The 15803-nt window shown below is 41.6% G+C and overlaps 1 protein-coding gene across 1 annotated transcript in view; it reads right to left on the reverse strand.

Annotated features, from left to right (window-relative positions):
• Nucleotides 1-4916: 4916 nt before the first annotated feature.
• Nucleotides 4917-15803, reverse strand: part of LOC138630859 (kinesin-like protein KIF3C) — a 19883-nt gene continuing 8996 nt past the window's right edge. Inside the window, exons 2-8 of the mRNA XM_069715464.1 lie at nucleotides 10314-10415; nucleotides 9905-10027; nucleotides 8198-8316; nucleotides 7571-7687; nucleotides 7159-7267; nucleotides 5920-6065; nucleotides 4917-5046 (exon numbers count right to left, since the gene is read on the reverse strand). Of these exons, the coding sequence (XP_069571565.1) occupies nucleotides 4956-5046; nucleotides 5920-6065; nucleotides 7159-7267; nucleotides 7571-7687; nucleotides 8198-8316; nucleotides 9905-10027; nucleotides 10314-10415 (807 nt within the window). The 3' untranslated portion in view covers nucleotides 4917-4955. The remainder of the gene's footprint in view (nucleotides 5047-5919; nucleotides 6066-7158; nucleotides 7268-7570; nucleotides 7688-8197; nucleotides 8317-9904; nucleotides 10028-10313; nucleotides 10416-15803) is intronic.

Here is a 15803-nt window from a genome sequence, read left to right on the forward strand (position 1 = left end):
CATTAGAGACAATAATGTTTTCACTCCCTCGTGGCCTGAATCTATTTCTTCTGCCCCAATTAACGTCAGACTGAGTTCAAATTTAATTTAAAAGTGGGCAAAATTAAACTATTCAACAGAATCACATGTAAACAGACTGTTATTTTGTACAAGATATTACGCAGTGATCAATTGACACACCTGTATTGTACATCTGTGTAATCAATACGTCATTTTCTAGTTTTGGTGCTGCAGTTAAATTTAACATCTGTGTTTACTGTGTCAGTAAAAGCTGTAATTTAAGACCAAAAAAATGCAGGCAACTTAAAAAGCTTATTAAAGGCAGCGAATTCGTTTTCTATATATTTTTTTTAGCGCTTAGCAGATTCAAATGTATTTGATCACTATATATAATTTTTTTTTTAAAAAGGAGCAGTATGCAGTTTAAAGTGGAACAAATATTGCATGTTAAGTCAGCTGTTTCCTGTCGTTACAGCAGAGGGCAGCGTCAGCCCGGTTACCAACCGCTGACCTCCCCGCTGCTCCTCAGCTCAGCATGGCTCCCTCCAAAAAAAACACAAAAAAAAAACCAATACCAGCCACTCTTTTTTTTTTCTCTCTCTCTGCTGGGATCCCGTGTGCAGCAATGCAGCACTCAGTTGCATAATATCTGGTCAGCGAGACATGAACACCTGCTGCGGGCTGGAGTTCATGAACATAACCATACTATGAGATAAACTGGGGTAAAGTAGGGGAACAGGTCAGCAATAACAATGTTCAGCTCAGTGGCACTGAAATGTTTTTTTTTTTTTTTTTTGGTCGACAAACACGTTTATGTTTTGATATCCGAGGCAGAATTCACTGTTTTGGTTGAGTACATTTTCTCCAAAAAAAAAAAAAAGCCTCCATTTTTGTTTTCTACGCTGTAACTTGTCATTTATGTTTATATGTAATGGAAAGAATCGCTGAATCAAATGTGCTCCTACTGTCCTAATAAAGCAGCTCTGTGTTCATAAAATATTAAAACGTCGACAGGCGGGGGATGAAGAGGAGACCTCTGTTTTCCCTCTTAGTCAACTGCTGATAAGACTCAGATTGCGTGTGTGTGTGTGTGTGTGTGTGTGTGTGTGTGTGTGTGTGTGTGTGTGTGTGTGTGTGTGTGTGTGTGTGTGTGTGTGTGTGTGTGTGTTTCACCTGGTGAGTCATCACTGAACCTGATTGTCTGACATGTTTTTGTTTTATGACTGTTGCTCATAAATCACAAACTTGGGAATCCCCAAAAATAAACAAAGTTGTTTGATTCACTGACGCTATGTTAAAGCCACCGTGTGTGGGATTTGAACATATGTGACACTTGTTCCCCTTTTCTTTTTTTTTTTTTCCTCCTGCGTGCCGTAGTAAACTGTGATTTATAATCTAATCCGAGATTAAAAGCAATAAAACACACGCAAGACTTTAAACAACAACTTATTGACTGGAGAGTAGACTCATCCCTTCTTTGAACTTTGATGACAGCGTATACATGAAGGGGTTATTTATGAAGAAAATAAATAATCTAATGTCATCCCGACACAATTAACAGTTTAATCTAATTCAACATTTTGGTCATTTTCTTAATAAAAACCGGAAACGGCACAAACGTGAAAATCTCCTTCGAAGAGTGCCTGAAAATGTTGTTTTTCTTTTCTTTGCCGTGATCCGTTTTTCTGGACTCACTGCAGATGTAACACGCTGAGCCTTTTTCGCCGTTGAATATTATGACGTCATTGCAATCCATCAATTTTAATTCAAGAGGCGGTAATTTGCAGCTGGCGCCTCGCGCTGTGCAGGTTTTCATAGCATCTTGTACGGCGGAGACCTGGTTTTGCGTGATTTGAGGTTGTGTGTCATAAATGCTGCATGTTGTGCGAACGCCGGCAAAGAATATCTTAATAAAGGGAAATGAAATCAAATATTACATTCGCAAACACACGACAACCTAAATCATGTGTTGATCAGAGAGAATTAAACATGATTGATATCAGCAGTGTCGTCATTGGATTTTTTTTTTTTTTTTTTTTTTTTTTCAAGCCAACACATGAGCTCAGCCCGACCGGCCCGCCATGTTACATACATATACATATAGACTCACCCCCCCTCCGCCCCCCAGATCAACTACATCCCCATCCCGACACCCTCTACCGGCAGGTTACCATGGAAACAGGCTCTTTATCCACCTCCTCCACAGTTACTCCACACTTCCTGATAGTCTCTGGATGGCCTCCCTCTGTCTGCCATCAGCCTCCACCCTCCTCCCTCCTCCCCACCCCCACAGTCCTCACACACACACACACACACACACACACACACACACATTTATACAATAATGTACAGCCCCCTGACACATATGTGAAAATGTCCACGGCCAACATTAAACTAAACGGAGTTAAGAGCCAACCGCTGGAAAGAGCTGCTCTTTTTTTTTTTTTTCTGCTATCAAATTATTTAACCCAATCACGTTCATCCTCGCCGCCTGCCTCTAAAATTCAGATCATAAATTATGGATATTTTAAAGGCAGTAGGGATAATTGAGATTACACAGCGTACTGAAGTAAATATCTAACGAACGTTTTGTGTAATTTGTTTTTGCTCAACATTTTTTTTTTTTTAAATCTTAGCACCTTCAAATGTCTCCCGATAAGATGCTCACACGCTCTCCAAATAAAATGTACAGTATCTTCTTCATGTGTTAAAAAAACAATAATGCACATTCACCCGCTGCAAATCCTCCACAAAATTAAAGGTACAGTGTAGTTGACCTCCGTTTTAAACAACATAAATATACAGACGTTTGGATGAAGCCTCAAAACAAGTCCCTGTTTTTTTCTTTTTTCTTTTTTCCCCTCTACAACAAACTGGGTCAATTATGTTCCCAGTTACCAATGACTCAACACACAAAATGCTCCATGTGCATTTTTAAACGGGGGAAGTGGGTTAACCCACATTTGAACATCAGTGGAAACAGGATCTAATGGGAACTCTGAACCGTGTTCAGTGTGTTTTTTGCCATTTTTAAATCCTGATAAATGAATTTTAGTGGGCTGTTGTGTTTTGCTGAGAACTAAACAATTTTTAAAGAGGTTAAAATGTCAAAAAAAAAAAAAAAAAGATCTGGTTTCGGTGTTTTAAATGCGACAATCTGCAGCTTTTTAAGGTTTTGGGTTTTGGACTTCATTACGAAATCCAATAAATTATTTTCTGTCTTTAAAGTGATCCCTGATCATATTCAGTCAATGCAACTTTTCTGGAACTTATAAATTCTATTAACAGTGATGTGATTTTGATGTGTGAGTCGTTTACACACAGTGGGAGGGGGGGGGGAAGTGGGAGTGGAGGGGGCGGGGGGGTACGTCATGTGTCAGGAAAGAGCAACAGATCTGCTGCACTGCGGGGATCTATGCTGTTGTTTCACTCTGGTTGAGGACGCTCTCGCACACGGCGGGGGGTCCAGCTGCAACTGGATCTCGTACATCAATAATACAGTGATAATTAGTCAGCCAGACCCCCCCCCACCTCTCACCCCTCCCCCCCACCATCATTTGCTCCTATTAACCTCCAGGAAGTGAAGAAACCCTGTGACACTAAACCGTACACACCTGACTGCACACTGCTGTCGAAACAACAGCGAACTTCAACTTCAAACCGGGAGCCTTCAGTCGGCAGGTGGAGTTTTTTTTTTTTTTTTTTAAGAGCTTCAAACCACAGCAGGCGTTTCTTGATTTTACTTTATGTCAGTTTTACAGACAGATTTTCAGGTCTTAAAATGATTTTGTTTTCTGCTAAAGAAACCATCCGTTTCAAAATCAACTTCACATAATCGCCTTTTACTTCTTCAATAGAATCTTCCACCGAGAAAAATGTGCTAATAAAGTAAAACCCAAAATAACTAGAGGGGGAAAAAAATTCTATAGATTTGGAGGCTTTTTGGAGCCAACCCCTAGTGGCCCTCGATGGTATCGCACTTTATGGCACTTCTTTGTTGACCTCATTTTTCAGACCTGACAGCGACGTCCACTTTTATAAACAGTCAATGAAAGACTCATTGATCTACCTAAACACATTTTTTTTTTTTAGATGTGTTTCTTGCTTTGTGAATAAAAATCCCAGTTCAATGACTTTGGAAGTGTGATACGTCTCTCGTTCTTCATTTTAATGAGATTATTTATAAGACATTTCATTTGAAATTTAGACACTGTGGAGAGACACGGAAATGATGGCAGACAACAGGTATGATGAAGGTCATCATTCAGGTTCCAAAGTACCTCATCTGACCAGCGACAACACACATCATTTATGTTACATCATCATCATTCTTTTTTTTTGTTTTTTTTGTTTTTGTGTGTGTTTGTTTGTTTTCCAAAAAAAAAATCCAACACGGACGTGAACTCGATGGAGTCCAACTTTCACAGAGAAAACAGACTCGAAAAAAAACCCAACCCTGATTACATGAAATATTTACACGTGTATCTTTCGGGGGATTTAAGCACAGCTGGAAACACAAAGAGGCAATCATACAGTACACACACACACACACACACACACACACACACACACGCGCGCGCACGCACACGCACACACGCAACAGTCGGTTCAGCACCTTAGCCATCAGTTTTAAAAGGAGGCGCTCGGTCTCCAAACATGCAGGAAATCGACGAGGTCTTTACATCAAAAAGGAGGAAGTGTTGTTTTACAGAGTCTCTGAGGTTCGTAAGGTCGTGTCCTGTCAGATCATTTCCAGGAAGTCTTTGACCTCTCAGGGGTCAGCGGAGGAGGTGGCGCGTGTTCGAGTCCCGGCTGAGAAGTCTTTAAGAGGATCACTGGCCAAAAGGTGGAAGAGAAAGAGGGGTGGGGGGGAGTATCATAAATAATAATAATAATAATAATAATAATAATAATAATAATAATAATAATAGTAATAAAAAAAAATCCCTAAAGCTTTACTGTGCCGCCGCCGTGGGTGTGGCAGCGTGACACGCCGACAGGGAAAGATTGGAAGAGGAGGAAGAGATGGATTTTGGGGTCTGACACCTGCAAAGGAGAAGAAAAAAGAAGAAGAAGAAGAAGAAGAAGAAGAAGTGGTAATTAAAATTTAAACATTCCTGTTTTTATATACAATTCAGACACAAAGATTAATAAGATCATCCAGGAGCAGTGAGATTAGAGGCTGCTGAGAAAATGAGAGATAAACCGTCAGATTAGGACGGACCAGGGAGGGTGTGGCTAATCCCAGATAATCCCATTTAGAGACGCACTGACTCTAAACCGTTTACGGCTGCATCGTCCGAAGCTCGCTGGACACACGAGAGCAGCACATAAACTATTCAGTGTTTTTATGCAAAACAAAATATTTGTATTTCACATTAAAAAAAATAAAAAATCGTCGTATATTTATTTAAAGATCATATCGATTGATTATTATTTCATACTACAGACTAACCAATACTGTACTTTTGATATATTTGAGATTTTAGATATCTTAAGTATGCGTAAACACATATTTGGTGTTGCTTTTCGACAACTTCTAGTCATTTATCAGACAATATATTCTCCAGCAGGATATACGAACTATTCCTTTATGTTTTTCGTCTATAAACTCTTATAAAAGGCCTTTTTTTTTTCTTTTTTTTTTTTGGTAAAGATCTGCATTGAAGATACATAACGACGCAGGATGCTTCAAAAGTCGAACACTAAACTCAGCTGTCCACTGAAATTTTGCTTAAATCATCACATATAATAGGATTAAAACAAACTATTTCAGTCATGACTTAAAGCAGGAATAAAAGCATGTAGTATAAAAAAAAAAAAAAATAGTACAGTAAATGTGGTAACCCCATGATAATAAAAGATAACATCATCCCTCCGATACGTCCTTCAGGCTGCGTGAAAATGAATCCGGCTCACCAGGACCGAGACTTGCGGACGCCTTTGTCCTTGGTGGGCGAGTTGTCCAGAGAGGGACTTCGGTTGGAGTCCGCCTCCGTCGAGCGGTCCAGGGAGGCCGTGTTGGGAGGAGTCACGTCCAGCTCCAGGAACATGATGTTCTCAGCCTGCACGCAGATCACACTTATCCAATTAGATCTTCCTCCCCGGTGACACTTTTAGTCCATCAAATCCGTTACAGAGGTTTTTATTTGTTCAGTTCGTCACATTTTTCCAGGTTTTTGTCCGCTGTGTATATATATATATATATATATATATTTTTTTTTTTCAAACTGAAGGTCTTTTTTTTAACCGACACGGAAAAAATAAGATGTGAAAAAAACAAAAAAACCTGCGACCTAAAGTCGACCTTTAATGCATACGTCTTCGAGCGTTAAATAATCGCACCCTGCAGAAGTGGATTCAGGGATTTTTTTTTTTTTTAATACTGAAAGAGAAATTTCAGCTGAATTTGAATTAATCTGTGTCTATTGTTCTTTCACAATATCCCTGTTGAAACCATTTTTCTCAGTTCATCGCAGCCTTTTTCGAGCACTCAGCTCGATCGAGTCCATTTTGACCCCCAACGCGATCGGCCTTTATATGATTCCTCTATTGTTTCACGTCGTGCGGCTTTTCTTTTCGCGTCGGGAACAGCAGAAATGTGAGCGTCCTTGTTTCTAAATTATATCGTTTTTATCAGAGCGTGGAATGAGAATGAATATCGGAGACTGTAAGTGAACATTTGTCGACTGGTTATTTATTTAAAGATTCATTTAGGGTCTGCAACTATTGATCTGTTTGACGGGACTTCTTTTTGAGTTTATACAGGCATGCAAAAAACAGGAAAGGGCTGTATTTGTTATGTAAAAAAATAATAATAATATGTGTATAAAGAATATACATTAAATTTTGGAACAAAACAGCTTTTCCTTTATAAGTGACTTAAACATTTCGATCTATAGTCAGACTAATTGCTGATTTATTTTTACGCAGATCAACCATTGAACCGACGTCTCACACACACAGTCGAGTTTGCGTCACTTCTGAGGACATTTCATCGACTTACATTCATTTACATTCAAGTCTTCAACCTTAAGATTGAATATATTTTCGGGACTTGTTTCTTTGGTCACCACAACATGACGGCACAAAACAGATTTATGTCCCCGCAACGTGAGTAATACAAGCACACACACACACACACACACACACACTCACCCTGTATCTGGAATGAGCTCCCATCGCTATGGCAACCCTGGCATACTGACTGATGGGTCGTTTGTATCCGACCGCAGACGCCGGCCTTTTCTTCATCTGCGAGGATTTACTGAACGGAGGCAGAGAGAGCGTCAATGAGGAACAAAACCAAATTAAGAGATCAACGGTGAAAAAAAAAAAAAAAAAAAAAAGCATTTTGAATTGCAGCGAAGCTTCAGCCGAGAAATAAACAGCGGGCGGCTTCCTCCGAGACATTTTCTTGCTTTTGTTAACAGCAGAACAAGAAGAGAGCGCGAAGGTCAAAAGGTCGCGAGCCCCCCCCGACTGAAATTACGACCGTTTTCAAGTCCGTCGTTTCCATCTCGGGGGCTCGGACAGGAACGTCCCAAACACACCCGACGCCAACACCGACCTTTTTGCAGGAACCAGAGGCTGGAACTTCCACTGGTCCTCCTCGGGGTCAAAGGTCAGCCTGTTCATGATCTTGTTCTTCTCCTCCGGAGGGATGAAGTTCTCGATGATCAGGTACCTGCGTGAGCACGAAACACAAACGTGCGGAGAATAAAATAGAATAAAATGTATGAATTGAAACTCAACCGGTAGTTTTTTTGTTTGCCGACTGAAGTCTGAAGAAACCAAACACACCAACATCGATTTTAATGTGTTGAAAAACAAATCTTCAAAATTAAAATTCTCTTTTTACTTCTAATTTACTTGCTTGAATCTTACAGCACAGAACTTAAACACTTTTTATATATATATATATTTATGTAAAGAGATTATAAAATAAGAATAAAGTGTTTTTAAGAGTTTTAAAAACACTCTTTGGTCTAAGAAGTCAATTTGGGCAAAGTTTACAGAACATTTGTCATTTTAACAAGATTAAAAATGTGAGAGAAAAAAAAAACATGCAGTTTATGTTATTTCTAATGTTGTTGTTTTTTTTTTTTTTAAACCTCTTCCTGTCTCAATTAATAAAATGCTGATGCAGGTCGAGCGTTGATTTCTGCCGACTCCGCGGGATGCTCGTCGGACTCACTTGAACTTGAGCTCTCTGGTGAGCTCGTTCTGCGTTTGCTCGAGTTCCTGCCGGCTCCTCACGTGCTCGTCGTTCACGTCCTGGATCTCCGCTTTGATGCACTGGAGCTTGGCGTACAGCTACGAGGGTGAGAGGGGGAGACAGAGAGAGAGAGAGAGAGGGTGAGATTCCCAGCGCCGATGAGCCGGTCTCCAGCTCGCTGGAGCTTTGGTTGCCCGTAGCAACAGCACTGGAGGCGCTGGCGTCTGGAGAACCGGCCAGCCAATGGGAGCACACCAACATGGCAGCCTCTCTCTCTCTCTCTCTCTCTGGCTCGTTTCCGCCGCCCGCCTCCATTCACGCTGTTTATTCTGTAGACTTCAGCTCTAAAACATGGAGGCGAACCTCCACCCCCCCCCACCACCACCACCACCACCACCCCACCCCGACCGAGGCCCTGAATCACGACGCCGGTGGAGCAGGAAGAGCTTTCAAACGTAATCAATGAGAAACAGCTGGTCGGAAAAAAAAAAAAACCAAAAAAAAACACCATTACGCTTCTTATTTTAACGGACCGTGAATGTTCATGAAGATTGGAGTTAAATATTTAAAAAAAAAACACCGCTTGGATTTGGAGGGAGGTATTTTGGATTCCTCTTTTCTGGTGTTCAGCAATATTTCCTCTTTAACTCAGAGTTTGATCACAACTTAAATCACGGATGAAACTGTTTTCAAAGCATCTGAGAAAAGTCCCTTCGGTCCGAATCGCATACTTTTCATTTTTACTTTTAGTACGGACTACAGCTACCCCTTAAAAAAAGTATGTACTGTTGCAGGTAGCATGTGTACAATTGGGATGTACTACTTCATCATAAAAAGGCGTCTTGGACTTTGGCCCTCGGATCCGTCGCGAGCCCACGTTTGTGGTAAAAAAAAAAAAAAGAAACAGGATGCGATTTGGAAGAAGAAGAAGAAGAAGAAGAAGAAGAAGAAGAAGAAGAAGAAGAAGAAGAAGAAGAAGAAGAAGAAAAGGCATTAAAAAGTAAGTGCAGCCCCCTCCCTTGTCCTCAGAGCGATGGCATCATGCAGCGGGAGAGAAGTTGATGACACATGTTTGGGGAAATGGTGTGTGTGTGTGTGTGTGTGTGTGTGTGTGTGTGTGTGTGTGTGTGTGTGTGTGTGTGTGTGTATGGGGGAGGGAGGGGGGGTCAGCACAGGATCATTAGTCACTTTGTCATCTGCACTCACACTGAGGGCTGTTAGTCCCGCCGGCCGTGTCAGCGGATTGAGAGGTGAAATGATGGGAAGGGACGAGATCAGAAAGGTCACAGTGTTTGCACTGGTGGTGGTGGTGGTGGTGGTGGTGGTGGGGGGGAGGGGTGGTGGTGGGAGGTGTTGCTTTAGCGAGTTACTGGGAGATCCTGACCAGGAGGTGGGAAAACAACGTTTTAGAAGGTGTTAGTGAGGTCCAGGAGCGAGGAAGGGGACGGCAGGACAAACCTTCAGGTACTGAGATTTAAGTGTGTGTCCGAACGAGTCCGAGGCAGGAGGAGGGAGGGGGGAGGGGGGGGTGTCATTGGGATCCAGGTCAGGGTCAGAGGTCAAAAAGGGGCAGAAGATATTCTCACATTAGGAACAAAGAGAGGACGACGTGGGTGCATGTGAAAGCGCATCTTACATGTCTGTTTTGACGTGTTCCTACTCGTCCGGTCTCTACGGACGTTTTACCTTCTTGAGTTTCTTGGTTTTGGCTTCGACTTCCTGCTGCAGAGACGTGAAAGTGTCTCTCAGCTCCAGCGTCTCCTCGTCCTGAGACATCATCTGCTGCTGCATCTCCCTCTCGCCACGCGCCTGAAAAGCATCAAATGACAAACGTCACCGTTTTTATGTTTTAACTTCACGGACGGCGGAGAGTTTTTGATGGTTTCAGAACGCAGGAAAAAACAAATATTACACAAATCATTACAGGAAATCATATTTTTCTTAAGTTAGGTTGTTAAATGTAGAGCAAAAATGTACTAAAACATAATAAAAACAAATATCATCCAGTAAAAGTACCTAACTACGCTGTGAACGTACAGTAAATTTTATTCTGAGTCTGTATTTTTGTATTTGAACGTTACAAACAGCGATTCACCTGCTCGGCGATCTCGTGCCTTTTCATCTCCAGCATCTTCTGCTGCTCGTTGGTGTGATCCATGATGTTCTTCCCACCAACCAGCAGCTTGCTCTCCATCGCCTGAGAAAAAAAAAGAAAAAGTATTTGGATTTTTTTTTTTTTTTTTTTTTTTAATTTATGAAACCGCAGTACGTTGTCATGGTAACGTCTCATTTATAGATTTAAAGGAAGAGGTGCTAGAAAACTAAAAGCAAAAATACACCTTTAATGTTCAGTATGTTGTTGTTCGGGTATTTTTTTGAGGATAGTTTAACAAAATTAGGAGATTCTGGGAATAAAGTTAATATATTACGAGGAAAAAAAGTCATAATTTTTTTATCACACTTTATCAATTAATGTTCAATACATTAAAAAAAAAGACATTTCACAGCAAATAAAGCAAAAGGTTGTAATTTTTTTAATAGAAATTCTTTTAATTTCCTGGTTTAAATGATCAAGAGTAGATATGAGTATTCCTGTTATTGTTTAATGTCAAAACCTTTGTTTGATATTCAAACCAAAAAAGTGAATTTTTAGCACAAAACAACAACAGTTTAACTTCCCTGTTATCGAGATTTCATTACAAAAACAATGAATTCGTTTTCATTTTCAAATTCGAGCTGACATCGAGCTTCAGCAACAAAAACCGCGACGCTGCGACTGAAAGTTAACAAATAAACCGCAAAACGTGTCTAAAAGTCTTTTCTGCCTTCGAAGCTCCTTGAGGTCAAACGGGGTTCGCGTGGACGTTTAACAGGCGAGTCTTTGCGAGCGTTCGGCGTGCAGTCGGCGCCGACTTTTGTGCTGACGAGGCAGACGGACGCCGGAAGCTGGCAGCTCGACGTCGTCATGACGACGTCACGCCACAACCAGCCGAGCTCGGGCAGAAACTCTGCAGGCACGAAATCACCTTCAAAAGGTAGACGGGCGCTCTTGTATGACATATATAGCTTGAATCATCTTCGGTTCGTAGGTCAACAACTCTTCGATGGACGTTCGCGGTCCCCAGAGGATGAACCTTCCTGTCACTTCCACGTCATATCTCACCACGAGCAGAAATGACGACGTGAATGCGAACGACTCTTCCTTTTAAATGTTACTGTTTGTGTATAAGTGTTCACATCAAGCAGCGTTCAAATCATTAAAAGCATCTTTATTTTCTACAGCATTTCCAGGTTAGGCTCAAATTTAATCTCGATTCTATTTATCACGTATATCCTCCTGCGCTTTATTACTGCTTCTTTTAATTTCTTTATTTCTATTTTATTGTAGATTTTGTCATTAATGGTTTCACGGTTTTGTATTTAAAATGTTCTATATATCTTTTTTTTTTTTTTTATTGTTTTGGGGGAAATTTTTTTGCTGAATTAAACGCAGGAAAAAATAAATCACAAAAAAATAGAAGTTTAGATGTACAGTTTGCCTTGTTTAGACATTTTAGTTAACTTTACGAAATCTCCATAACTTTATACGTTAAAAAGACTTTGGCCCATCTATGCTACAATTACTGTTGATGCAGAAGTGCATGAATAACGTCAAAACATTTCTATTTTTATTCAAAGTTTCCTTTTATGTAGGGACAACAATGCCAACATATCTCAATGTTTATGACCTCAGCGAAGGTTTCGACGTCTGTCCTCGGACAGAAACTCAACAACGGAGTATTAAGTGACACAAAACACAATAGTTTTGCTGACGCGCGAAACTCCACGAGGGAATACGTTCAGAAATAACACAACGATACGATAAAAGTACCAGTTAAAAAACGACGAGCGCTGCATCCTTCGCAGCCCCGGTGAGGTTTTTCTCCCTCCGAGTGCTCTCTAGTTTTTATTTCTAACCTTTTAAAATGTAAATCTAAAGTGCCGAGTCGTATAACGTGTGTGTGTGTGTGTGTGTGTGTGTGTGTGTGTGTGTGTGTGTGTGTGTGTGTGTGTGTGTGTGTGTGTGTGTGTGTGTGTGTGTGTGTGTGTGTGTGTGTGTGTTAACTCTGTAAGCGACTGCTGGAGCGTCATTATCATTTCAAGCCTCTAGTTACAGCATCTCTGGTTACCGTGGAGATTAAAGGCCCCGGGGGGTCACAGTGATGCAATCTTCCGAGTCTTGAAGGTGAATTACACACACACACGCACACACACACACGCACACACACACGTTATACGACTGTCCTGAGGGCAGACATCTAAAACAGTGAGAAGTGAGAAACGGGATCGGCATGGAGACGAGAAACCGAGGAAGACGGCGTAGAAAGAAAAAAACAAAAAGGGGGCCCAAAGACGGGCAAACAGGGGCCATGTTGTATTCACTCCATACAAAAAGACAATGTGTGTGTGTGTGTGTGTGTGTGTGTGTGTGTGTGTGTGTGTGTGTGTGTGTGTGTGTGTGTGCAGCCTATACAGTCTCTGACATTTGCACATACCAAACTGTCCACTTGATTATATGAGCGAACACAAAAACACACACTGAAGCTCATGCAGAGTACAGTGGAGTCCTTCAGAGAGGATGCAGCAGGTCTTTACAGAAAGCCTCTTTGTTTTCAGCAGTCTTTGTGTTCGCCCTCTATATGTGCGTGCGCGTGTGTGTGTGTGTGTGTGTGTGTGTGTGTGTGTGTGTGTGTGCGTGTGCGTGTGCGTGTGCGACTGCCTGCTTTGCTGCTCTTTGTGTTCTGTCATATTCTTTCAGCTTCATTAAAGGCCCGATTCATGTCATGGATTTTTTTTGTTTGTTGTTTTTTTCCCACCCCCTCTCATGTCCCACCCCCGTGTCTCTTCTTCCCCTCGACGGGCTGCTTAGATACGCAGGCTTTTACAACGCAGCCCGTGAATGGACGGACACAGTTGCATTCAACTCGCTGCTTCGGTTCGTCTTCACCTGTCTCACGCGTCGTGCCGTCATCCCGTAACAAACGTGCATATTCATGTCTGAGCCTCTGCGGGTTCGTGAAACTGTGTCAAAACCTCAATTGCGTCAATTCACCGAGGCAACAGCATCCAATTAGCAGCGAACACTGCTGGTGTTTACTGTATATTTGCCCCGGTTATCCCCCCCCAAAAAAACAAAACAGATTTCAAGCATCGAGTTCAATACAGGAAACAAAGTGCTTTTTTTTTTTTCCTGCACTGATTTTCAGCCTCAAACAAAGAACTGCTGATTTAAAAAAAAAAAAAAGGTGAGGCTCAAACTCTGATGAAGACCTTCATCCCAAACTTAAACTAACCTAAACCAAGTCTTCATCACGGTTTATTTTTAACTGCTTAAAAAAAAGTAAACTCTGCAAAATATGTCTATTTTAAATGGGACCAAAATGAATGAATTTCCTCGAGGCTGTCCCCGACTAAAGATCCTCCTCCACCGGCGCTGCAGCGGAGCGTCGATGAGGGCGGCCGATCCCTCGTTTTATTAGATCAATAGCTTTTTTTATTCTTTTTTTTAATTTTTTTTTTTACAAGCTTTACATTTCTGTCTTTTAAGTCTTTTTTTTTTTTGTAGCCAAAACTTTTGCGCGTGTAAGTTTTCCCGCAAGATTGCCTTCGTTAGCAGCTCCAAGAAAAAGCGCATGTTGACTGAAGTGATTGTTGAGGAGCAACTCAGGAAACAAGTTTAATAACACTATATAGAAAAATATTACATTTTGATGAAGTGGCAACTAAAACTTGAAACATGTTTCAAACAAACCTCACGAAATATTGTCAAAACACTTTTTTTTTTTTTTTAAATTTTGTATTCCAAGATATTGTCAGATAGTTTCATATTTTATGTGTTTATGTTCACCGAGTCTGCAGGAGGATGCTGAAAGGAGCCAGCGGAAGCATTTATAAACCCATTACTCTGCTGAGAGAGGATGTGTGTGTGTGTGTGTGTGTGTGTGTGTGTGTGTGTGTGTGTGTGTGTGTGTGTGTGTGTGTGTGTGTGTGTGTGTGTGTGTGTGTGTGTGTGTGTGTGTGTGTGTGTGTGTGTGTGCATATTTGTTTTGACGATGTATAATCTGTCCATAAGAGCGTTCTCGAATTCTTTCGGCTGTGACCGATCCATTCCCGTGATGGGAAAGCGGAAAAAAAAAATTAAAAAAAAATGGGGAAGCGTTGCATGTTGAGCCGCCTCGTTCGCCTCGGCCGGCCAATCACAGCGCGGCCCGGAGCCCGCTGGGAGCGACCGGGCTATAAATACGACGTGACGACAACAGGTCTCGAGCACGCGGCATGGGAGACAGAAAGCTTGCTGGGAAGAGACACAGGAGAAGAGACGGAGGAGGGGGGAGGAGGAGGGAGGAGGAGGGAGGAGGAGGGACGTAAAACGATAAAGACACGAGATGCCGAGCATGACAAAATCAAAAGGTGGAAAGACGGGAGAGAAGAAAGGTCGGGACATCTCGGAGAATCTGCCCGACATCGGTCCCGGTCGATGCCGAAAACCACTTAAGCAGCCGCAACCTGAAGCATCAAACCTGGTTACCGTTAGCGACTGTCAGTCATCGAAGCACACGAGGGAGGGTGTCAGTACCGGCCTGAATATGGATATAAATGTAAATCTATTTCAGACTATATCTTTTTTGTTTGTTTGTTTATCGTGATAAAATTCAAAGTCTCACACGTACAAATACGTTTTAGTCCTTTAATTTGGCTCCTTTAAGATGAAAACAAAAAGCCCGTGGCTTCTTTTCAACTAATTTGTTCTTTTCACAGCTCTATTAATTTCTCCCATGTTTTTATAATTGTTTTGTATGTTTTACGAGGTATCGGATTACATTTGGCCAAATTTGACGTCATCCACAATTCTCCTGTTTTTTTTCTCTCTCCTTCTGGTGCCGTGAGATCGACGTGGATTTCATATTCAGACATTTCTTTCGTCTCTGTGTTTGTTTTGTTGAAGGAAATATGTGTTGTTTTCTCCACTGATCACATGACCTAAAGCCAACACACACATACCGACTTCATGTAAGACACACACACACACACACACACACACACACACACACACACACACACACACACACACACACACACACACACACACACACACACACACACAGATTCATCAATATTTCAGTGATGCAGCCCTCCATGCTGAAAGATGGAGAGGAGCGATGAGCTCTGTTTATCAGCCTACACACACACACACACACACACACACACACACACACACACACACACACACACACACACACACACACACACACACACACACACACACACACACACACTCAGGTCTCCTTGTTGTCCGTTCTTTCCTCCTCTAATTTGACAGGAAGGCAGCTACGTAAACAGGAAACCCTGTTCTATCCATGACGCTATATGCATGTGTGTGTGTGTGTGTGTGTGTGTGTGTGTGTGTGTGTGTGTGTGTGTGTGTGTGTGTGTGTGTGTGTGTGTGTGTGTGTGTGTGTGTGTGTTAAATACGTTCTGCATGCTTTAACTGGATATCTACAGTACACTGTGGGAAGCTGATATGCTCATAAAGTGTGTGTGCATG

This window comes from Brachyistius frenatus, unplaced genomic scaffold, assembly GCF_029030835.1.
Source record: "Brachyistius frenatus isolate BFR_SWC_R1_liver_20210118 unplaced genomic scaffold, ASM2903083v1 Contig_143, whole genome shotgun sequence".
NCBI classification, from domain to species: Eukaryota; Metazoa; Chordata; class Actinopteri; family Embiotocidae; genus Brachyistius; species Brachyistius frenatus.